Below are 25,704 nucleotides of genomic sequence, written 5' to 3'. Positions count from 1 at the left end.
TCATGAGGCTCTCTCTGAGATTTTTTATGTATGGTTCCAGGTTGTTTGGTTGTTTCTGTCCCTCTCTCTTGCATCCATTTACCTATAATAATGAATAAAACTGACCAGCCTTGAGGGATTACATGTTTCAGAGTTTGAGACCCTGGAGTGAATTTCTTCCCCATCTTGCAGTTTATTATGATGATTATTAAATAGTTACATGATGGTATTGCCCAGAGGCCCCAATCAGGACTGGGACAGTTGAGGTAGGCACTATATAAATACATGGGAAAATGAGAGTTCCCAGTCATTCTTTCTCTTGCAGTTTCATTTCGGGGGAACTGGTCTCTCCCTGCAGTCCTCCTCCATTATTGCCCATGCAGTTCCGTCTCCGGGGAGAGGTTGGGGGTTGCAAGGGGATTTGACTTCCGCTCTCAGAGTCCCTGAGGTGACCAGAACCTTTGGATGGTCTTGGTTCTTTCTCTGTCCATGATGGGGGGGCCCCCTCTCCTCTCAATTTTTAATCTATGGGGATTTGGGATGTCACGTGAGCCCTGAGAATGATTTATTTCCTTTGCTCTTACTGATGCCCCCTCCATCATTCTCTCTATAAACCATATTGATGCCACACTCCATGAAGTGCACCCTAAATATATTTAACTAGGCATTAAATTTAGATTTAATGGAATAGATATTTTTGTCTAGGTAAATACACTGAGAAAAGAAAATATTTAGTGAGCGTTAGCATTGTGTGGCAGATGCTCCTCACTTTGCATAATTGTTAATCTTCAGCAAATATGTTTTCCTTACTCCACTGGCATTTAATTGACATACAATAGCGCTTATTAAATGTAAATGAAATGCATATGGGAGACCCTGTTTAAAAAAAAAAGGGGGGGGTATATCACACTCCTGGCTTCTTGGCGCGAAGCAATCAATTCCACTATAGTCAACTTCATTACTGTGCCTGCTCTCACCACAACAGTAAGCATCCTCACAACCATGCCCAGGTCAATGCCGGCTGGGTAAGCTTCCTTGCGGCAGTGCTCTGCCCATGGCAGCTGAGACACCAGCAGTGTGAGCTTCCTCACAGAAGTGCCTTGGGGGTAGCAGCCTCTGAATTGAAGCTTTCTGGACAGTTCTTTTTCAGCACCATCAGGGTCTTTTGCCGGACTAGGGTAAGATTTGATGAGAGTCCAGTGGTCTAGGCCTTCTCTCAGCAGTGCCCTAGTAGAGCCAGCCCCTTGCTGCAGCAGCTTGAAAGCATTAGTTCTCAATGTATTGGCTTAACCCTTTGGTTTCTTGTAGCTTCCCCTTGTTGGTCCCATTTCCCTTAAGTTCTCCCAGACGAATTCTCAGTCTCTCTCATCTCCTTGCTTAACTACAAAGAGCTAGTCGCTGCTGCTGCTGCCGCCAAAGCTGTATCCGCTGTCAGGGGCCTAGGCCCTTATTCCCTAGTGCCAGGAAAGTTAGGCCTTGGGTCCCCCTTGTCCTCCGTAAGTATCCAGAAGTCTGACTCTTGGGAACAGAAAACATACAGGGCACCGATTACTGCTCCTCCCCTGGCAATGGGACTGAATGGGGCAGCAACTGACAGCCAGGCTGCTCTTCAGACCCTTTGGTTACCTGCTTTCCTCTTATCACCCCTTCAATTTCACCCTTCATTGCCGCTGCCCCCCCAACCTCAGTGCATTAGCCACTGAGCGGGTTACATGTGCAACGGAACTGGCCAGCCATCCCTAGGAGCAGTTCTTTCCATCCCTCCTCTGTGCAGGGAGGAAGGCAGGCATCAGCAGTAAAACATACGGCTATTCCTCTCCATTAATTTAATCTCCTGTCTCTTGTGATGGTGATAGTATGTGAGCTAAGGGAGTGTTCCTCGGGTTGGCAAAGCTGCTGCAGGGATCAGGGCCCAGCTGCCAGTGCTGACATTCGGGGAGGACAGACTGAGTATTCACATTGCCGGCAACTCAATACAAGCATTGTCTCCAGTTCATCCCTCAAAGGCCGGGGGCGGGGGGACTGTTTATCTGGTGTGGGAAAGAGAAAGAGGGGAAAAAGCAAGATTTAGCCTGAAAAGTCAGTTGCCAAGAATGTTCCTTTAAATCAACTAGCTTCTGATTTCAGGCCACACTGCCAAGTTCTTTCTCCCCCTTTCTAGCCTTCTTTTTAATATTCCCTGTATCTTTCTCCCTTCCTTCCTTTCCTCCCTGCCCCCTTTCCAGCATCTCTCTCTCATTCTGTCTTCCTTTTTCAGCTCCCTGTTCTCCTTCCCCTTTTCCAGACTCCCTGCCCTCTTCCTCTCTCATCCCTGTGTTCCAGACTCCTTTCTTCCCCTTATCCCCCCCTTTCCCACTGCTCCCTTTCTCATCCCCCCTTCCCATCCTTACTGCCTTCTTTCTCTTTATCCATGCTTCTCCAGCCTCCTCCCCCATCCTCCTTTTTCCAATGCCCTCCACCCTCTCGCTCATCTTTCCTTTCCAATCTCCTCTTCTTCACTTTTTTCCATTCTCATCCCCCTTTTCTCCAGCCCCCTTTATCCCCCCTCCTGCCCAGTCCCATACTTCCCTAACTTAGGTCTCTTTCTAAACACCCAAGTCCCTCGTCTGAAGGAATCGGCCAGGCCTCAGATGAAGCTGTTGTCGTGACAACCTAAAGGAGCATCAGGCTTTGATCAGGGCTGGCTTCTGCTGAAGGGGGCAGTTGTGTGGAGAGGCAGGGGATAGGGGGTGTGTGCTGGGGTGGGAGGGGGGGAAGTGGCGGGTGAGGAGATGCTGCTGCTCAGGGCTCCCCTCCCCCCCCCTTCCCCGCGTGCTCCTGCTGTAGTGCTGAGCTTCTGTTTCACGAGTAAAGCTCCCTCCCTCCCCTCCTTGCCTCACTCCGCCTGGGAAAGTGGGTTAGGAAGGGAGCTCAGCGCTCAGAGACTGCACAGCCACTCGCAGGAGCATCCACACGCGGAGGGGAAGCACACAGGACTCTTCTTTTTCATTTTCGTTTTTTAACCATCACTCCAGACAGGTTTAATTATTTTTTTACGTCTGCTTTTTTTTCCTCTTGCTTTGTTTTGATCTCTTCCCCAAGCACCCCATCCCCTTCTTTTTTGTTGGAGACTTTTGGTCAGACTTTTTTTGGAAAAAATTATTTTAGCTAAGTCAGCACAAGACTGAAAAGACCGAGAGAAAGTGGCAGCTAAGAGACTGCAAAATCACCTCTTCCTGGGGTTCTCCAGCAGAGACAGAGTTGTACATTATTTTTACTGTGTTTTCACATACAGCTCTCTAGCTCTCTATCTAGCCATATACACGTGCAGAGAGAGACGAGTACATACACTGAAACTCAACCAGCCCAACCATGGGAGGAAGGGCTCAGCCTGATCGGAAACAATTACCGTTGGTCCTACTGAGATTGCTTTGCCTTCTCCCTACAGGGCTGCCAGTCCGCAGCTTGGATTTTACCCGAGGCACCGATAACATCACCGTGAGGCAGGGGGATACGGCCATCCTCAGGTAGGGCATTTTGCCAACTTTTTTGTGTGTGTGTTGTTTTACCCCCTGAACTGCAGTAGTGATTGCTGTTAGCGTTGGGGCTGTGTGCATGTGTATTTCTGTACCTTAATGTCACCCAAAAGCTTCTGACCCCCTCCCCCCCCAGAGAAGAAGGATTTTATTGGGAAAAGGAAAATGTGCTCATGCTAGACAGCGCTCATGCACGTGTGTGTTTTGCTGGACCCGCAGTATCAATGGATAAATTGAAAGGGGTCCAGCTGAGCTTGCCAGATGTTCAACTGCTCTCTTGATACTCCATTTTGCTCCTATGCAAAACTTTATCCACTTTGTTTCCAGAAATCTGATATGAGATCCTCCTTTTGGAAGGTATGACTCTTATTTGTTTAATCCATTGGGGTTTCTCATTTTAAGGGCTGGCGAAATAAAGAGGGTTCCAACTCTGAGATCCGTCTGAGTTATGTCTCTGGTCACTGTATTGACTGCCTTTCATAGCCAAGGAAATGGGTCTATACTGTATATACATGCACTAATGGTTCTCATGGGGGTATTGTTGCATGGGAAGGATGATTCTCTAGTATTGTGCAGAGCTAAGATTAACTGATCCCTATGGAGGCTTTGTAAGGGTCTTTCCCAGGCTATCTGGGCTTTGAACAAACCAATGTCCCACATAACTAAAATAAAATAAACTATCTCCCACAAGCTCCTTTTCAAATCCTACTTTTACCCAACTTACCTACTGTAACTTCCCCTACTGGACAAAGTAAGGGTGTGGGTGTGGGTGTGCGTATGCACGCACTTTATATTATGGCAGTAAAAGTACTGGACACAATCTAAAATAAGTCTGTAAGCTTTGTGAGTAGCTGATAGTGCACAAACCCTGGAGCATCTAGGGAGCAATTCCCTAGCAAAGCTAACTGCAGCAGCAAAGTTTCTTGCTCTTCCTCTGAAATAAATCCTACTAGATGTCACTAAGTGTCCTGCTACATGATCTGCTGTGCCCCGCATTTCTCCCTTTAGTGATGGAGGAGTATGTGCGTAGGGAAGATGTTAGGAAATAAGGGGGGAGTATGTGTGTGTTTGTTCCTTCCTTCTCTCATTGCTTGTGTGTTGGGTTGTTTTGATCCTGGACTATCCTTTCAGCAGATTTCATTCCCTGGCTCTCCAGACTCGTTAACTTGCATGTAAGGTTTATCCACATGGAGTAATAGGATTTGCAGAGTAATTCATCCGCCTCGCGTTCATGATGGAAGGGTTTAGACGCAACATGGAAAACACCTAACAATGATTGCTGCATCTGACTCCAGAGTCCTCTTCCCTCCTTCCACTCTGTGGGGATTCGTACATTTCATTAACCCTTTTCAGCAGGACTCCCCACCCTACTTCTATGCTGCAATTTTTTAATGCAGGTTTATTCCACCGCTCACCACTTTCGATGAGCAGCAGGGGACAGTGTTTGTTGGATGTGCTCAGAACATATGGCAGTAACCAAGCTATTTAAGCTCACTTGACCACCCCGGTCATTGGATTTCTATTTCTCACTTAACCGTGCAGCACTGGAGTTTATCGAGATGCTTTGTATTAAAACTGCATTTGCAGCGGAGTAGAATGTGTGTATCATTGAGGTGGTATTTGTAACTGCCATGCGTGAGGGTTTGTCAGTGTGATCTGAATAAGGATACGTATGAGAGCGTCTCAGGCATGTGAAGGGAGTGTGTGGTTGCTAGTGTTGTGCCAGACACTCAAAGTGATCCAGCTGTGTGAGCCAGATGTGCAGTAAGTTACACGCTCACACAAGCTCTGTATCTCCAAGCTTTGTTACTTGCCCCAAGCAAGATGATGATCCTGGATTGATGGATCTCTGTCAGAAGTAATTGTGGACAACATACATGCGCTCGCTTCCTCAGCCAGTCTTCCTTGGCTCTTTAAAGAGATCTGACAGGCTGTGTGGTGTTGGTTCCTTAAGATGAACAATTCTACTAGGGATGGCTTACTACCACCTTCCTTATGTCATTTCACTCCATGCCTGAGAGGAATGGGGAAAACTTGATTGGTTAGGAACCAGGGCTGCCACTTGGGGTTGGGATGGTAAAAAGCATCCTTTCCAGTGGTCTTAAGTGTCTGTGTGATCTGGGATGACATTTCATCCTCCCAGCATTACACCAAGGACCTATTTGTTGCTTCCCCCCACTGTCTCCTCCCCACTTCTGCATGAAGGGTCTCATTTCAAGAGATCCTTCCATTGCTGGTGTGCCTGTGGCCTTGTCTACACTACCATTAATTTAAAATGCTCTCATCATAATACTCTTTCTGGTGCAGCTCCACCAATGATAACAAGAGTAGAAGAGTTACCCAAACCTCATGCTGGCCTCCTGCACAGGGGTGAACTTAACCCTTAGTCATTTTTCTGATGCCCATCACGTCATCAGCTGAACACAAAATTGGCCAAGTTCATCCCTGGTCTAACTCCATTGGGTGAATTATGCTCAGTTACAGCAGAGAAGTCCAGTCAGGTCCCCAGAAGTACTCCCAATTTACACCAGTCTCAAAAGCTGATTCCTGAGTACCATTGAGGTGGTACTATGTGCCTTTGACTCCCAGTGACTTCACAGAGAGATTAGGCTCCTAAACACCTCCCAGAAGATGTTCAGTTGCTTGGAGGATCAGGACCTAGCAGACTGCAGAATCAAGCCCACTATTCTCGAGTGTTTCCAAGCACATAAATCAAAATCCAATTTTTTTTTCTTATTACTGAAAAATACAAAATTTGATCCAACTTCTGAATAAATGGCCAATTTCCAATTTGACCAAATGTTTAAAAAAAAATACTCAAGTTTAGTGTGATTATGGATATTGGAAATTTCAGCCCAAAGGGCAGTTGATTTCTGAAAGTTATATGTGTGTCAAAAGAGCAGCTACAATCACATTTCCAGCAATAATTACAGTTCTGTATATGTGATCCTGTAATATAAGCAGTTTACTCAAACTCTACGTTTTTGGCCTTAAGATATGTTATTGATATCCTGCATTTGCAGCAATGCTTATGGATAAAGCCCCTCAAGCAGAACACTAACATGGCATCAAAACAAAGTTTATGTTCTATGCAATCTGGAAAAAAGAAAAGTAAAAGCTGTTTAGATTACAGGTAGAATTAGCATATGATTTATAACAGGAAGCACTGAGCTGAGCTCTTTGCTAGAAATGACTATAGATCTATTCAGGGGTGTAAAGTAGCATATTAATATAGTCCTGACAGTAAAATCATAATCATTATTATTTGTATTATGGCAGCACTTCAGGAATCCAAGGTGCTGTGTAGAGTAAGAGACAATCCCTGTTCCATAGAGTTTTTAATCTTTTAGATAACACAGATATAGGATGGGAGGTGAAATAGAGGCACAAAGAGGTGAAGTGACTTCCCCAGGGTCACACAACCAGTCGTGGAATAAAATTCTCTCTAGGGTCCTATCTACTGTACCACATTGCCTCTCAACCAGTTAATACAATCAGCCAAAAAAATGCAACAGACCAGAGTTTTCATTAGTATGTCTTGATTTGCTTTGGCAGGGAATTGGCTGGAAGACCTATCAGGTCATCTTCCTCTCTAGTTTTTACAAGGCCTTGGTGTCAGGTAGAGTGGGCAAACAGAGAGAGATAAGCATATCAGGATCTGTTGCAGAAGAACAAACTATACTTCTGCTAATATTTTGTGTGTATCTTTACTACAATATGACTACTGTGTATGTGTGTATACAGGTATATAAGGGTTTGTGGTGTGTGTGTGTGTGTGTTTATGTACGTGTGTGTGCACAGGGATGGAGGGATGCTGCAAAATATATAGGCATGGCAGCAGTTGGTGTCACAAAATGTATGCCTGGTGATCAGGAGAATCACAAGATGTACTTTTCTGGAGGCTAGAGGGCTCACAAAATATATATGCCCAGTGGTGGCAGGGGCCATCGTGAAATATGTATTTGCCCAGGAACTGGGGTGTAACAGATCACAAACAAGGCTTCAATGGGGAATATGAAAAGGAAGTTGTATTGATATACATATGGTGTTTATACATATAACTTATGTTCAAGAAAGTGGAGGAGGAGAGACTGCGTCAGACTGTTGCTTTAACCTCCTCCCCTGGGTCTTCACATGCACTTCAGTTTGCAGCTAAATGCCATATGTTTTCCTGCTTAGTTGGCATTAAAATTTATATAGCAGTAAGAGTTACCTGGAGTGTCTCTGAGCCCATATCTCTTCTGCTCCCCTTGCCTTGAATTAAATTGAAGTTACTTGGAGCTATGGTTTCTAACTATAATGTTTTCAAGTATGTATTGAATATACTGCTTTTTAAACCCAGATACATAGGGGGCTGGTTCTGATAGTGACAACGCCCATTCACATCTGTTGTAACTGGATTGGCTTCGGTGGGTTTGGTCCTGGAATTAATTTAGGCATTCCTATTCTGGGTGCCTTGCCTTTGCCTGTCCATCAAAATTCACTCAGATTTGCAAAGCCTCATGCTCCCTATGAGTAAGGGCAATAGGAGGCCACAAAGATGAAGTCAGAAGTTTATTTAGTTTTTGTGTTTACTGTCCTCTGATATGAGACACGCAAGTGTGATTTTCAGCTAAATCTGATCCATGCTTGAGGCACATCTCACATGTCTGGGTTTTTTGGTAAGTAATAATAACTAATAAAGGTACATTTCACCTCTCCCCAGAAAACAACTATTTCAAAATAATCTGTGTCACCAATATACTATATTATTTTCACAGTGGCGCCTAGAAGCCCCAGCCGTGGACAAGAGCTCCTTTGTGCTAGGCACTGTGCAGACTGTAGCAAAGGGGATACATTTAGCCCTGGCTCTGAAGGCATAGATCCACTGAAATCAATGGAGTTACACCCATTTAAGCTATGGTTGAATTCCACTTATGCTTTTAAATAGTACATTTGTGTGACATTCTAAAGTGTTTCTATATGTCAGCGCCTGCGTGCATTTGTGTGTACAGTATATATCTGTGTACATGTGCCTATTTAAAATGGGCTGTGTTTGCTCGTCTCCATTTGTGTATGGGATTGTGTGTGTACTTGGGTGAGTGCACGTATGCTTATTAATGTTGCCATTAGTATTGTCTGAGAGACAGTGCTGATTAGTGGGCAGAGCTGGAGAGGAAAAACTAGAACTGCTTGGTCTGTATTCCTGGCTTTGCCACTGATGTAATACACTCTGCAACTCTCGGTATTTCACAGCCCCGCTCTGTGCCTCAGTTTCCCCAGCAGTATCAAGATATATAATGTGGTTTTTTTTCTTTTCTGTAGCAGCTCAGTGAGAGTGGGAAGGGTTAACTTTATATTAAACCTGTGAATCTGATCGCTCCTTGAACCACATGTCTTTCTATGAATGTGACAAGAGAAAATTACCTTTAAACTCTATACCCAGAAGTCACCCCCCAGCTGGTGAACATGAGAGAGAAGACCTCTTTGGGTGGAATCCCTTTGCAGTGTGACAGTTCCCATCAGTCCTGTTTCCAAGGTCCACATCTACACTACAAGGCAGCCATGTTGGAAGCCCTGGTGCCACAACTCTCCGTGATGGTGTTAATGCATGATTCTGCTGAGCCTCATTATGTATCAGAGATGGTACTTTAGCCTAGGATATGTCAGTGTTTAACTGTTGGGGAGCACAGCTACAGTCTAACCAGGGACTCCAATACAACTGCATGGCGTCTATGTTAGTCCTGTTCTTTTCCAACTCCCTCTCTCCTGCTCTGCTCTTCCACTCTTGTGTGAGAGCCGGGCAAGGGAGACCCCAGTTCAGAACTCTGTGTCCATTCACTTTCTTTCCTCTCGGAGCAAACAAAACCCACGTTGAAATCCACTGGCAGGCAGCATCCACGGCTTTGAATAGTAAATACCAATCTCTCCCCCTCCCCTGCCACCCCCATCTCTTTCTCTGTTATTAAACTGACAAGGCACTTAGCCAATTACCCAGTCGTAGTCTCAGCTGTATTTATGGTTGAGGAAGAGGCAGTGCACTCCACTCTTGTCTTAGAGCTTCAACTGAATCTCCCTTCCATGCTGTAGCATATTTCCTTGCTTGTGTGAGCTGGCTTAGGAAGCTCAGGGAAAGAAACCAATGAAGGGGGCAAGAGAAGAAAGGGAGGATTGGAGGGAGAAGTCACAGGAGAAGCAGGAGGTCTGATACCCTAGAGCAGCTTAAAAACAAGGGCTTTTCTTATTTGCCATTGCTTTTGCCTTCAGCTGTGCAGAAGAGCAATGCCTTTGTTACATAAGAATGTGATGTATGTAAAACATAATGATGGTTGCTGCTTCATTCGTTTGCTGTGGCTATAACGCAGGGCGAGGAGACAGTAACTGTGCAGTGGTATACCATAAATATATGACTCAAAGCTAGGGGACCATGGCTCCTCAGTGATACAGTGTGAATGTAGAACTCAAGGCAAGGGGGACTAGTCAGTGACATACTGTGCCTGTAACACACAGCCTGTGCTTCGGTGCCATACTCCAAATGTTAAAGCTTAGGCAAAGAGCAGAAAAAATGGTCCATGAATATTTTCTTGAATTTAAAAATGGATTCACTTTGGCTGCAGCTGTGCTGCTTTTGTGTGAGAGCATGTTTTTTCCTCCCTGGGAATATTTCAGCAGCTGGGTTTTACTTGTCCTGATGTTCATGGAAAGCAAATTTTAAACAGACCAGAAGATGAGCAAATGAGAATCTGACTGCACCCTCTGCAGCTGGGACTGTGTGTGTGTGTATGTGTGTATTATGCGCACACATTCTCGCACATGCACATATGTAATTACTTCGTGTCAGTGACTGTTCATGACACGGGCTAGAGAATGCAATGCACCTGATATATTTTATGTGGGACATCGCTTGGGGAAGCAGTGGGAGATGATGTTTCCCGTAACTCCTCACCAGACACCATTGCAAAGGCAGTTAAACAAGCCAGATGTGAATCTGATTGCACCTTGAACCACATTACTTTATGTGAATGTGACAAGAGAAAATTACCTTTAAATTCTATACCCAGCCAATCAATCTTACAGCAGCCTTATTTTTCTAGGAATGATATCTCAGGCAAGGTCTATTCAGGACAGAAAAAGAAAGGTTAAAATGTTCTAAAATCCTTATCTGTTCCCTCTTCCTAAACTGCTCCCTTATCAGGACAGTAACAAAGCTCCAGGCACTTCTTCACACCCTTCTCCAGACAATGAGCCTGATCCCAAGTCCAATGAAATCAGTGGGAATCTTTCCATTGATTCAGTGGTATAGGGATCAGGCCCTTTAAGAGTTATTACACTCCTCCAGTCAGGGGACAGAAACAAAAGCATATGACTTATTTCACCAATCTCAGCTAAGCAAAGTGTTTGTGAATTTAAGCCCTTGCAAAACAATAACAACAAAACAAAACAAAATCAACTCACTGAGTGAATTCAGATAGCGAATCAATTTGAGAAAATCACCATCTGCCCATTGGTGGACAAGCACAAAAGGAAGCCGAGTTCACTGAGTGATTGTTCCCTGCGAATTATTCGCTCAGCTCTGGCAAAAGTTACAGAAGGGCTTGGGTCAGTTGATAGAACTCAGAGTCAGCTAGCTTGGTAGTTTATTGGTGCCTGACATTAGGGAGTGATTTGAATCCCCATGTCCCAATAGCAGGAGGCTTGGGGGAGACACAACCTGGTGGGTGTCTGTTAGGCATCTCAGAGCAGATGGGTTTATTAGCAATTCTTGCAGTTAGACGGATGGGAAGGTTTTAAGTGCCTAGGGTTGGGGTTTGGGTGGAGAAGGTGGGGTTGGAATGCTCAGGCTCCCTCAGTATTTTCATCTGCTATTCCATTAGCCTGTAGTTTGCTTATTAAATGGAGACGTTCCTTCTGCAGCCCCCTGCCACTTCGCAGACAGATTCTGTTCCCCTCCAGTTCTGTCGGTCAGCCCAGCAGATTTATCTGGGCTGTTGAGCTCTCAGCTGCATTATCGTTCCAGACAGCAGGTCAAGGAACCTCTGACCGCTGCAGCTCCTCCATCCATGCAGCTCCTGCATCCAAGGCAACCTATTTAGAGTGTCACCCTCCTCTCCTCCATCATCTTCCTTTCCCCGGGAACATCTTGCACAGCCATTTCATTTCTAGAACCGATGAGCCCGCAAGAGCTGCATGACTCAGACACTCACAGCCCATCATCCTTGAGCACTTCAGCTCCTCTTCTTCTTCTTTGAAGTAACCGATTTTGGCTACATTGATTGGATTCCCTGTTCACTCTTTTCTCTTGCCCTCGCTCCTGTGCTGCTGACTGGATAAAAACACAGCTGACAAGCAGTATCAGTTGTAAATGTAAGGTAATAGGCTGGCTTCTGAATTTCTGGACCCCCTAGAGAGACACATGGAGAATGACACACATCCCCACCAGCAAAGACTCACATGCACAGACACATGCTGATGTACATCCAACCATAAGCATTTGTTTAATTCCTGGATTTGATGAATATTTAATTAATATTAGGTATCATTTGAATATACATTATAAACATAGGTGTCTGTGTTTGTTAATTAAGACCCCAATTCTGCACACACTTTTGCACATACTTAACTTTATACACTGAGAGTATTTGACTTTAGTGGGATTACTCACATGAGTACAGGGTAAGTCTTTGCAGAATCAGAGCCTAAATAAATGTGCATCACTTATCTCTAACCCATTACAAGGTAGCTAGTTATTTTCTGTCACCTATAAGAAATTCTCCAACTACTAACTGGCAGGTTTAGAGGTTGTTGGTGGTAGCTGCTATGTGTTTATGTAATAAACAAACCAGGATGTAGATAATATATATAAAAGTATGCATATTTTAATGGTCTACCTTACACTCTTTGTATATTACTTGTCTTCTTAGACTGTGAGCCCTTCAGGGTAGGGGCTATGTCTTTTGATGCGTGTGGACAGTGCCCAGCACCATGTACGGTATGTGGGCACTAATAATGACAAATCATCCTGTAGTGATGGATGGGAGGGGCAGCTAGCACCTACACTTGCTGCTACCCCTGTCCCTGATAATATGTATCACCATTGACTACAGCCACTGTGGCAGTCCCATTGCTATCGAGGGGGATTTAGCATAATTTTCCTCCCCACTAATACTTATTCCTCTCAATCGTTTGAAGTAGCCACAAACTCCTAGCCTTAGAGTTAGGCAGGCACACAATGCATCCCATTAACCTCTCCTCCTTCTCTCTGATAGCATCCTGCTTGTCTTGTGCTCCCAGCAGGGCAGGAAAAGGGAAAGGGAGATATCCAGAGATTTGTCCATTGAGAGAGATCAGATAAGTTCATTATAAAACGGGAGACACACAATCTCTTCCATCCCCCTCAACCCACAGCCAGCTTCCCTCTGCTTGGCAAACTCCCTGATCCAGCAGCCACATTGCCTGATGGAGTTGTCAGTCATAGATGAGACTTGCCGTCTCCATCTCCCTCCCTCTCTCTTTTCCGTTGTGTCTCAATTTCTCTTCCCTCCTACCCCCATTTACTCTTGCCTCCCTCCCTTTCTCACCCTCTGTCTTCCTTCCTCTTGGCTCAGCTGATCTAATTTGAACTTCCCTCCCCCCTGCTCATATTAACTAGGACTGTATATAGGGATGGGGAATGGGTGGCTGGAGTTAGAGTAGCTGAGCTGCTCTGGTGCAGATCACAGTGCTGGCTCTCAGCTCTCTCAGTAGAGATGGCTGATCAATCAGTGCTTTGTATTCAGGCAGGGACTGCTGAGTATCCCCAGTGTATTTATTTTCTGTTCCTGAGCTGAATGCCTGGTGCCACTTTGTCCCAAAGACTCATATGAAGGGGGTGAAAGGCAGAGGAAAGTGGGGGCCAACTCTTCAATAAAGCGCTCTCTCTTCCCAGCAGGAATGCATTCAGATGCCTTTACATTCCATTGCTCGGGGCTCTTCCCCTCCCTCACACTCTCTCTCTTAATTGGATCCCAAAATGGAAATAGAAAGGAGGGAAAGCCAATTTGTTAATGGGGTGGTTACAGGCAAGGACTGAGGCTGAAAGCTCACACACTGAGGGCCCTCACACTGCTGCTGCTGTCAGGAGAGAGAAATGACGCAGCCAGATGTTTCCTTTATCTGCTGCGGTCCTGCTGCTAGAAATTGAAGGAGAATGGGTGTGAGATTTCTTTTCCCTTCCAGGGCCAGTTCTCGAGAGGGAGATCAGACATTCCTGTGAGATGCTGAGTCAGTGCAGCATTGCCAGGGTGGGATGGGGAAATCAGCCCCTAGCTTTGCTTGTGCTGGAAGCCAATGCTATGCAACCAACTGGGAGAAGTGATTAATCTGCAATATGATGGAGCTGCTGAGCTGTATGTGATAGGGACAGAGGTCCTCCGGAACTCGAGGTTCTGTGCTATTAGCCACTTAAATCAAACAGCAGATCGTCAGCCGCTGTCTTACAAACACCTCACCCAGAGTGTTTCAGTCACAAGAACAGGGCTAGAGGTGGCTCTGGGAATGTTCTCTAATCCATGAGGAATAGAAGTGACATGTTACTTGTGATGCATAGTAAAACTCGTGACAGCAACTTGTGAGATGTCAGGTGCCTTCCTCAAAGCTGGTTGCTCCTTTCTATTCTCCCTGTGGCACTTCGCTGTGCATGTATACATGCGTGTATGGGTGTGAGAGAGAGACACTGTTCCTTTAAGTCTTTGCGGTGATGCATAGATCCTGACTTATTTTACACCCTCAAGATGAATCTGAGATTGGCATCCTGTAATTAGGAGCAGAAGTTGCTGCAGGCAACCTACCTAGGGATGCCTTTCTAAAACAGCATTAAACCTGGTTTCCAGTCTTCACCATTTCCAGCTAACTATCCAATTGTCTGCCATTCTAGCCCCCCTCCCTCCACCCACATAGATCAGTACAGTGCTCAGTCCCATAGTACCTCTAGCACCATCACCCCAGAGATTAAAGTCCATATGGGTTGTTGTGTCAAATGAATTCACTGACCTTTACTGAGATATTTCTTCCCTTCCCATCCTACTGTCCCATCTCCGGTATCGGTATAGGTCAGGGGTATGCAGGTCCGACCATCAGATAAGTGTGTGCCCAAGCAAAGTAACATGGAGAGCCCCATTCAGTTTCCTCCCACCTGGGACTGGCAGCGCTGTATCAGTCTGTGGGCCAGATGGGCTAAGGGCCAGGACCGCAGTAGTAGCAGTAATAATACTTAACCTTGTATACAGCACTTTTCGTCGGTAGCTCTAAGCGTTCTACAAAGAAGGGAGTAAATGCAGGGTAACCCCCAACTGCCAAAAGGGATGGAGGAAATGGAGGGTTTTCAGAGAGTCAGGGCCAGGCCTCGCTGTGGGTGTGTACAATGTGAGTGTTGATGGATCCCTTCACTGGCAGAGGGATGGGATTCTGGTATATGCCACAGAGCTGCAGGAAGGGACGGAGGCTGATCCTTACAAAGGGGAAAGTTTCAGCTGAGATGGCAAGTAAGGGAACTTTCAGGGACACACAAAGGAGCTAAACAGCTCCAGTGCTATGGAGGGACAGAGGAAGGTGGAGAGCGGATGTTTTGGGGTGGAGGAATGGGGGGATAGGAAAGAAAGAGCCCTTCTGAGAGGGGAAGGGGAGGGTGGGAGGAAGGATCTATCCAAGAGCCCTGCTCCAAAGCTTTGTTGTCTCTGGGGCCTGTTCAGCCTGTTCTCCTTGCGGCCCTGAGGCTCGTTGCTAACCTGGCCAGGCAAGATGCCAGAGGCTGTCTCCGTTGCTTGCCCATCGTCTGCCCTCGCCCTGTCTCTGACTCATGTTTTCTTGTCAGCGTTTCTCTCCAGTGGATCGATTCCTCCTTGGCTCATCCCAGTGATTTTTAAGCATAGAGAGAAACTTCCTCTTGGTGGGTGAGAGATAATCAAGCTGAATATTTCCTAGCTCTGAAGTGCTGGCAGCCCATGACCAGAGCCAAAGTCAATACCTTGGCAGATGTTGCCTCACATTGATTTATCTCATTCCTCCCGGAGTGGGGTGGGAGGCCTCGGAGTGGGCAGCCCAGGCCCCAAAACATTTGCAGGCTGCTTGGCTTGACCAAGGCTGGAGAAGTTCTTAGGCAAGACCCTCACTTTCTGATACTGGAGAGCGTGTTGCTGAAATCCTGTGTCCCACTCTTTCTTGCCTTGTGTTTGTGCTGGTGTCACCTCTTGTGAGCCAAGCCCAGGGCTAGGGGCGCTGGATAAAGCCCCCACTATCAAGCAGCTTCCTTGGTTGCTCTAACCGAGCAAGAAAACAATCTTCTTCACTGCTACTGCACCCTGGGTGGTGGTCTCCTCTCAAACAGGAGAATGGGGGAAGAGGGGACTTATTCCAGAAAGAAGACCGGGGAGAAGAAGGAGGCAGAGGGGGCTTATCTGAGACAAGAGACTTGGAGTTGCTGGGGGGCTTCCCCTGGACAGGAGATGGGGGGGAAGGGTCCTAGAGCGGAGACTGGGAGGGAGATTCTCCTGGACAGGAGATTGGGGTGGATGGAGTGAAGAGGTGTCCAATAGGAGACTAGAAGGGGGGAAGGGGTCTTCTTCCAGACTGGGGAATCATGGAGGGAGCGGGAGGTGTTTGGTCTTGGACATGAAATTGGGGTGAAGCGGGGTGGGGGGGGGAAGGGGTTGCTTCCAGACAGGAGGCTGGAGGAAAGGAGAGGGGGATTGCTGCCAGATGAGAATCTGGGATAGGGATTGCTGGTTCCAAACCTAACCCTGGAGGAGGGAGGAGATGCCTGCAAGACTAGCAGAGGTGGTGGGGTGTGTGCATTATACTACCTGTATACAGCTCCTATTCCCATCTCCCCAACATAAGGGTGTCTTTGTTCTCAAAGGCTCTGAGTTCTGGAGCTCCAGGCCTGGCTTTGGCAGGAAGGCGCCTCCAAAGGCATATTCAGGGGACTTCACAACAACAACACTAACGAGAAACCATCTGTGGAATCTCAAATCACTAACATGATAATTACAGTCCTTTCCCTTTGGTCCCTTAGCCTTCCCTCTTGCCTGGCTTCTGCCTCTCCATCTCCCCAACCTCAGATAAGCCCATCGCTCAACCCCTCCCTTGCCCTGCAGCTTTGATTCTCTAGCAGTCGGCATGGCACACACACCTATTGGAGATGTTTCGGGTTTGAGTCTCCCCATGGACTGGGGCAGATGCTGCTTGACTGCATGCCCAGCTGGGGACAGGAGGTATGCTCTTTCCAAATCAGAAGGGATTTGTTATAAATAGTAGCAACGCCTTGTGTCTAAGAGGAAAAACCTTCCTTGTTGCAGTTTGCCACCCTCCTTCCAGAACATGCTAGGAGGACTTTCAGTTGGCAAAATGGGTTAGTAGTTAGTATACTGCACCTCTGGAGTCCCATAGGTTCAGGTCTTGATCCAGGCCAAAAATGGAGCAAATTTGTTGAGTCTCTGCTCTGAACCTAATTCCTTGGGCTTGTCCTTATCACAGAGGCATTCCCACTTTGATGTGAATGGTAGTTTCTGTTCACAATAGGCTCAGGACTGAAGTAGGAGAGAGCACTCCGAGTCAAGACTGAGGTGCATCAGCAGAGCAGTGTATATTGGCAGAGGAAGCAGGAGGGAGGCAGGCCTGCACTAGCTGGGGGGCTGCAGGACAGGAGTGAGAGGCACTGGCAGAGCTATGGGGATGGGAGGGTCTCAGGGCTGGAACAGCAGTATGTATGGAATTGCCTTTATACCTACTAACACAATACTGTGTGTAGCTGATGATATCAATCCTAGCTGAGCAGACAAATTCACCTAAACGAAAATAAATATATCCTCCCAAATGCAAGTGCCAGCTATGATTCTGCAACGTACAACACGGAGATTAAGATGAAGAAAACATTCCTAAAAGAGAGTAATGTACTTTCCCAGGATTGAATGCTTTGCTCCCCTCCTCTCCACTGGTTTTGATTTACTGCTACAGTAATCCATACAATGTCGAGGAGCAAAAAGGAACCTGATTACAAGTGCAGTCTCTCCCCATTCCCTGACTGTGTGCAGGGATTAGCATGTGAATGCCTCTGGGTAGATGAAGCCCCTTCCACTTCCCTTGTTTAGGCCATGCTCTGTCTTGCCTGAGGCAGGCATGACCTCTCCTGCTTCAGCGGCACTCCAGCCTCAGGCTGCCCACACTGCTGCTGGGTCTCTTGTTTGCATCAGCAAATGTTGCTGCATTCAGGGTTTGAGGCTATAAGTCTTGCGCTCTGCTTGCTGGCCAAAGATCTCTCTGTAAGCACCACATGGAAGGCCTTGGTGTGGAACACAGATGGGTATTCAAATGAGATCTGCTCATGTGAGATTTGTGGAGGGCCACAGTCCTTTTTGGGGTGTAGATATTAGTTGCCTGATGAATGCCTGTCAGCTACTGCAGTGCAGAGTGCTTCATTTAGGACTAGTTTGGACTCCATGTTTTTCCAATGCATTATGTGTTTACATTGCAAACCTGAGTTGGGTAATTTGCACGAACCTCTCCTTAAGGATTCCCAGGAAATCATATTGTCCCCAAAGTCCATACTTGCCTCGCACATTTTCAGTACAGTCTTTTGAACTCTCAGGTCATACATTTGTCATATTGCCCCCCTAAAGAGGCTACATACAATCCTGGCCACCCTAATGCACAATCTTAATACAATAAGGTCTTTCAAGGATATTGATTTCAATCAAGGATATTGCAGGAAATTTCCATATTGGTCACACAGTCTGTAAAGAAAGTATCTTCCCTGTCTAGGCAATCAGGTGTCTGCTTATGCTCTGAAGCTTGAGGGTTTATTCTTTTTCTTGTCCTATGTAAAGTAACTGTAGATATTCTCATTATCCATATAAAATATCATCCTTTTTTAAAATCCTTCTTAGCGCTTGGCTTCAGTGATATCTTGTGGCAGTGAGTTCCACAAGGTAATTAATTATTCAGTGTGTAAAAAATATATTTCTTTTCCAGTGTTAAATATATAATGTTTCAGTTTTATGGAATGTCCCCTCGTTCTTGTGTTAAAAGAAAGTGGGTCAATAGCAGCTGCCAGTTTGCCTTCTTTACACTATTCATTATTTTGTATTCTCCAACCATATCCCCTCTTATTTGTACGCCCTCTAAACTAAACAGCCCCAGTCTTTTCTATTTCTCTTCATAGAGAAATCTTGCCAGGACTCTAATCATTTTTATCACCTGTCCCTGAACACCTTTAATTCTGCTGTATCTTTGGGAACAGGGTGATCTCAACTGATCACAGTATTTCAGCACAATGGCATTATAATATTATTTGTTTCTATCTATCCTCATCTTTATAAACCCTAACATTGTTTGCTTTTCTTTCACGTTAGCAAGATATTTTCAATGAGCTGGTTGTACCGAGATCTTCTGTCCTCAGTGGCTACAGCTGTGTAGAACCAAAAAATGTGCATGAGGAATTCAAATGGTTTCTTTCAGTTTTGCATTACCTTGCATCGTAGTTCTTGCCCAAACTGTAATTTAGCAACCAAAAAGGCTAGTTTATTCTCGGTCACTGGCCAATTTTGTGGATTTGTTGATTGCTTTTAACTCTTATTTCATGGCATCATGGTGTATTTTTTGCTTAAACTTCCGTATGCTTGTTTTGTTTTAATTATGATTCCCTTACTGTGACCCTCGAAATAGAGAGCCACATAGTGTAATGAAGGAATATGTATACATAAGGGTCATTTTGCTTTTCCCACCACTCAAGTGCAGTCACCTCTGAGGTGAAACCTTGCAATTATTAAATGGCACATAGGAAAAGGTTTAAGGCAAGAACTGAAGAAGAAAGTATCCAGTTTAAACTGCAGGGGGAATTTTAGGCAGGCAGGTAGTAATAAAACCTAATTGGAGTTCAGTCAGGATAACAGCCTTTGCACCCTGCTCTTTTGAAAAGTGTCATGGGATATTTAATGATCACAAGTGGTCAGACCCTTGGTATATGGCTCATTCAAAAGATGACACATCCAGCATCATAAATGCCTTAAATCTTAGGTAGGATGCAGTGCCATAAAATGTGTCAGCAGGGGAAAAGGTAGAGTGTGGTAAAGGTAAAAGAAAGATGAGATTGAAAACCAGTAAATGGTCCAAGTAAAGTAAAATCAACCTGTTATCAAAACCTTGTGAAACCCAAACTTGTGGTTAACTAAAGCTCTTGTATATCCCCTGGGCTTTTCAAAGCTGAAGACTGTTGATCCGAATTTTTTTGGATGTCCCTTGAAGTCTGTAGATACATGGGACTTCTACAGGACTGAGAAAAGGACAAAGGGGGGAGGAACTGGTTGGAGACAATTGAATTTGGAGATGCCAGTGATGATAGAGAAATATTGAAAGCACACTTCTCCAAAGCTAAACCTTTCGAGCCTGCTCCTTGGCTGGTGTAAACTGGTGTAGCTCTGTTGACTTCCATATGGCTTCAGTAGTTTGAGTTTTAACAGCTTTATCAGGCAATGTAAGTGACCCCCATTTCCTGAACTGTCCTTTAGAGTAGAAAGCATGTCTGTCACCAGGAGATAAAGAATTCTGGCAATGTTTGACCTGAAATAATCCCTAGGAAGGGATGAGGAAGGGGAAGGTCACATGCATTTCAACAAGAATCTGATAAAGAGCTACTCCTTCACTACACCGAAGGTTGTTTTTTCCAAGGAGAATGAATCCAGGCAAGGCTCTGTAATGTAGAATATTGGCCCACAGTGTTTTGTGCACCTTCTAGTGGCAATTCTGATTACAGTATTTCTTAGTACAGAAAATGCCTGTTGGACCAAATTACCCAGAATTACCTTAGTATGGAATTTGGATCATTTTGGGACATGTAAAATAAAGTCAGGTAGTTTGTTAGCAGCAGCAAAAACTCAAGGTCCATCTCTCTGAGCTTACAGGGAAAAATCAGTCCCATCTGTACACAATATACCATCCTCCTCACCCCCCTTTTCCAAGAATATGCAGCTGTGGAATCAGAGAGAGACCAAAGTCCTTTCAGATAACCATGACTCCAGTACATTATAAAATAAGGTGGGCTTTCATAGTAACAGCATCTCTTCCCTCCCTTCCCCCCCCCCCCCAAACAGAAGGTTGTTTCCCAGTTCAGCTTTGTAAATACTCTCTCTCTTTTTCCCTATGTGTTCATCTCTCCAAAATATTTAACGGACCCTTAATTAGACACGTACCCTCCATTTATTATTATTTAAAAGGCTAAGTGGTTAATGTCCTGTGATTGAGACTGTCTGGTAATTAATTATTAACTCAAAGAGTTGGCTACCTCTAACATGCCTTGTCTCCAGTAGCATCTCTCTGTATTAATATACTAGTTCAGAGCAATCAAGTGGTAGGGAGGAGGGGAGCATCTTGGAGTCAACCCAGCCAATTGCATCCACATTACATTGCAACTCCATCCAAGTTGTCATTCTGTCATCCAACCAGCATCTAGGGTATAATGGAAGAATATAATCAGCTTTTTACCTTAGGAGTGTTCAGGATTTGCCCAATATAGTGCTGTATAGACAGCTTACTAGGATCCTAACTGTGACGGGTTCAGACACAGAGTCCCCATTGAGGCTGTCACCTGACATGCTGGAATTACCTCTGAGCCATTTTCCACAGCCAGCTTGGGACTCCAGAATCCTGCCTTGTTGAGCCAGACATGCTAGTCTGCTGCAACACAGACCCAGAGTCTGAACCACGTCCCAAAAGCTGCAGACTTAACTGAAAACAGCTTAAGAAGTGCTCCTGTCTCCAGCACCTGGAGACTCAGTGGGATCCAAACCCCAAATAAATCCGTTTTACTCTGTATAAAGCTTATACAGGGTAAACTCATAAATTGTCCGCCCTCTATAACACTGATAGAGAGATGTGCACAGCTGTTTGTTCCCCCAGGTATTAATTACTTTCTCTAGGTTAATTAATAAACGAAAGTGATTTTATTAAGTATAAAAAGTAAGTTACCAAGCAAAATAAAACAAAACACGCAAGTCTAAGCCTAATTACATTTAAGAAACTGAATACGGGTAAATCTCACCCTCAGAAACGTTCAATAAGCTTCTTTCACAGACTAGACTCCTTCCTAGTCTGGGCCCAATCCTTTCCCCTGGTACAGTCCTTGTTCCAGCTCAGATAGTAACTAGGGGATTTCATATATCTGGCCCCCTTTGTTTTGTTCCACCCCCTTTTATAGCTTTGGCCCAAGGTGGGACACCTTTGACTCTCTGGGTTTCCCCCCCCCTTCTAAATGGAAAAGCACAAGGTTTAAGATGGATTTCAGTGTCAGGTGACATGGTCACATGTCACTGTAAGACCTCATTCTTCATTACCCACAGGCTGGCCCCCAGGTCCACAAGAAGGCTTGCAGGTAAATAAACCATCTACAGCCAATTGTCCTAGTCAGTGGGAGCCATCAAGATTCTAAGCCACCATTAATGGCCCACACTTTGCATAATTAAAATAGGACCTCAGAGTTAACTTCATATTTCTAGTTTTAGATACAAGAATGATACATACATACAAATAGGATTAACACACTCAGAAGATTATAGGCTTTGTAACGATGCCTTACAAGAGACCTTTTGCATAAAGCATATTCCAGTTATATTATATTCACATTCCAAGCATATTTTATAAAGCATACAGAGTGCGATGTCACGCTAACAGCTGCACCTAATTGTCAAAAACGAAGCCAATAGCAACAGCCTTCATCTTTAAAACAGAGGTGTGTCCTGTGGAGACTACAGGTCCCAGGATTCAATGCCCCTTCTTGATCCTGGGGATGGGGCATTCGAACCTGGGACTTAAGGTCAGTCTGGTGGTAGATCCTCAAAGTCTGTTCAGGTTGCCTTGAAGTGCACTATGGATCTTTGTAGATCACATTTAGCCCAAGAGTCTGCACTTCTGGTTACACCCAATTTATGAGACAGTCAGTAGTTTTGTATGCTTGTACCTTTCTGAGAGATGTTAAGTATTTACTGTGCCTTGTGCAGAGGAATGCAAAAGGAAAGAGGGCCAATTAATGAGTTACAGTTCGCAATAACACAGTGCTTGGGGGATTTTTTTCTGTTGTTTTATTAAGTGGCTATACCACCTGGGATGGGTATTGGCCAGCCAGATTGCTGGATGTATGATAGTTTGATTAAAAGTTTTAAATACATTTTATATAGATGTCATGAGTGCAGAGATATCATGGTGGATAGCTCATCATATCGGGAGTCAGGAGACCTGGGTGAACTATTTGTCAAGTGTTTGAGGATCTTCTAATGAAAGCAGCCAGATAAGTGAAAAGCGTTCTCGTGATTCTCACTGCACAGCAAATGGGTGACATCCACCTATCTAACCATAAACGTTTACAGTGAATATACCCATTCCCTGTATGGTGAATAGCAACAGGAAATAAATAATTACAGACTTCAGCTATCAAGAAATGATCAATTTCATAAACTCCCCTTTTAAACTTTCTAAATTTGGAGTTTAGGGAGCAAGGTCAGGGATTTTTTATTTATTTGGGTTTTTTGTCTTTTTTATGATCTGATGCATGAAAATAGTCTGTTTTCAGTGTCAATGAGAATCCAGTGCTGTGAGTCGCATTAAAGTTAAAATTTTCAGTAATGGAGCAATTCTCCTATTGCAATTCTTTTAATTTTACATTTATTACAAAGCACCATGAACAACAGGAATCTAGTATGTGCCTTGCAAAGAAATCTTTTAGCCTGAGCATGGTATCCATCTTCTCTAGATACATGTCTAGATGGAAGGATGTGTAAAGAATGAATAGATAGAAGGACAGATGTAAGTGTGGGCAATGAGAAAACAGGAAGGGAGTGTGCAGGCCCTTCCCAGATACTATGTAGCTGACTGTTTAACGGTTTCACATTATTTGAATTTAAAATGTTTAAAAGTTTAAACCAGAGAGAAGAAAATGTGATATTCCCCTCAAACTGTCAGAGCTAGTGCCTTAAGGTCCAATGAGGATCAGTTCTGTTCACTAAAACAGCAGTCATTACTTCTCAGTTTTCTCCGACACCACATACCGCAATGCCCCTCCTTTCTACTTGTGTCTGTATCACTTTCTCACTATCTATTTCTTCTCCCTCTTTGTTTATTTCATCTCTCTCCTTTCACATGCTATCTCTCTCTCATTACTCATCCTTCTTCTCTATACCTGTCTATTTTGTATCTTTCTCTCTCCCATCTGTCTCCATTCATCTATCTGTCTTTGTTTCATTACTGGGGAAGGAGAGGCCAGTGGAACAGATAGAGGAGCTGGAGTCAAGAGACCTGGGTCCTACTGTCTGTGTCACTGATTTACTGTGTCTTTGTGTGAGGTGCTTCATCACTCTGTGCTTCAGTTTTCCTGTCTGTAAAATGGAGAGAATACTTGCCCACATTTGTAAAGTTCTTTGAGATCTATTATTATTTATTTGTCTTGTGGGACTGCCTACCATCCCCAGTTATGGACCAGGGCCTCATGCTAGGTGCTGTACAAACATGGAATAAAAAAGAGGACCCTGCCCCAGGGATCTTAATATCTAAATATAGGTGACAACAGGTGGATACTGACAGACAGACAAGGAAGCAATGAGGCAATGCTGGTCAGCTTGATGGGTAGTGCTCAAATCCTTCAGAAACATGTAATTGTTGTTGTTCCCACGTCCCTCTCTCTCTTTCGCGTTCTCTCGCTCTCATTTTAATCACTTAGATCTTCTTTTTCCTAGAGATTACAGGGCTTTTTAGTTTTGTCTACAAGAAGAAGGAAAAAGTGAGGGGAGTTTTTGTTAGGGCAGGGGCTGGAGGGAAGAAGTGAGCTGTGGTATTTGCTGGCTTTAATCTTTATGGTAATACTTTGGTAAATATCTGCTGTTCTTTTTCTCTTGTCAGTGTGGCAGCCTATGAGTGATACGGAGCCATGATCATGGAAAGAAGAGGGATCTGCAGAGAGGATTAGAGGGTTAAGAAAGGATTATAGGGTCAGTATAAAAAAAGAGAGTGAGAAAGAAACAGTAAAAGAAAATGAAGTGCAATGTTTATGGCAGTAGAGTGAAAGGAGAGTTGCCGGGCACAAGTGAAGTGGAGAGAGGTGGAAGATAGGATTTTTTTACGGATAGGTTGCTGCTTTCTAAATGGGAGAGTTAAAGCCAAACGTCCCTCTGAAATTATTTCTTGAGTAAAAATTCATTTGCTTCCTATTGCCCCATGGAGACATGTTTTGTCCTCCTTTGGTCTGTTCACCTGTGTGCAGGAGTGAGGCCTAACAGGGCCGATACTAGGGATGTGCAAACACTCAAGTCACACTGTGTGTCCAAAGTGCCAGATCTGGGAAGAGTGGCAGTAAAACACAGGGGACATTTTTAATTCTGTGTAAAGGAAGGTGAAAAGGGTGAGAGTACCAGATGGTATGTCATAAATATAAAGGGAAGGGTAACCACCTTTCTGTATACAGTGCTATAAAATCCCTCCTGGCCAGAGGCAAAATCCTTTTGCCTGTAAAGGGTTAAGAAGCTAAGATAACCTCGCTGGCACCTGACCCAAAATGACCAATGAGGGGACAAGATACTTTTAACCTAAGCTGGTAAGAATAAGCTTAGGGGGGTCTTTCATGCAGGTTCCCACATCTGTACCCTAGAGTTCAGAGTGGGGAAGGAACCTTGACATGGTGGTATGAGTTTCAAAAGTAGTCTGGGGAGGGGAAAGGAGGATATGGTGGAAAAGACTCTTGGTAGGTGAGGGAGGGTAGGAGGCACTGAAGAAACTGTTGTCATAACTTCCCCACCCCATAGCAGTCCTACTCTGTATAGCTGCACTGTGAAAGTGGAAGCTGGATTTCTAGATACTGAATGCAACAGTGATGCACTTTGCCTAGGCAGTTTCAGAGGCTGCATCCCCCTGATGATGGGAAGTGAAGAGATATACATATAAGTTTCCTAGAAACTGCTTTAGCAAATAGATAGAGATGTGCACAGGGTTAGAGGAATTTCCCAAAAGTTTCTGGGTTTGATTCAAGTTTGGGAAACATAGGCTCAGGTCAATTCTTTCTTCAAGCAGTTTGTGTGATTAAAAAGGGAGGAATGGACAAAGCAGTTTGGGTCAGGTAGAGAAGTGACCTTGACCTTTGCACACGTTAAACCAAACAGATCAAATAACTGACTTGATTTTTTCCCTTTAAAAACAATCAGAGATGAAATTGGAAAAGTTTTCA

At 44.7% G+C, this 25,704-nt stretch overlaps 1 protein-coding gene across 7 annotated transcripts in view; it reads left to right on the top strand.

Moving 5' to 3' along the window:
• Positions 1 to 25,704, top strand: part of LSAMP (limbic system associated membrane protein) — a 1,345,674-nt gene that overhangs the window by 909,330 nt on the left and 410,640 nt on the right. For 3 of the 7 annotated variants that reach the window (XM_075118876.1, XM_075118885.1, XM_075118883.1), the window contains exon 2: positions 3,407 to 3,485. In XM_075118876.1, coding sequence (XP_074974977.1) covers positions 3,407 to 3,485 — 79 coding nt within the window. Of the gene's footprint in view, positions 1 to 2,839; positions 3,486 to 25,704 lie in introns of those variants that run through there. The other 4 variants (XM_075118871.1, XM_048818171.2, XM_048818189.2 and 1 more) reach the window with 4 other exon arrangements.

The sequence above is a fragment of the Caretta caretta genome, chromosome 1 (genome assembly GCF_965140235.1).
Source record: "Caretta caretta isolate rCarCar2 chromosome 1, rCarCar1.hap1, whole genome shotgun sequence".
NCBI classification, from domain to species: domain Eukaryota; kingdom Metazoa; phylum Chordata; order Testudines; family Cheloniidae; genus Caretta; species Caretta caretta.
The sequence above is the reverse complement of the archived record's forward strand: the minus strand, read 5'-3'. Positions and strand labels throughout refer to the sequence as shown.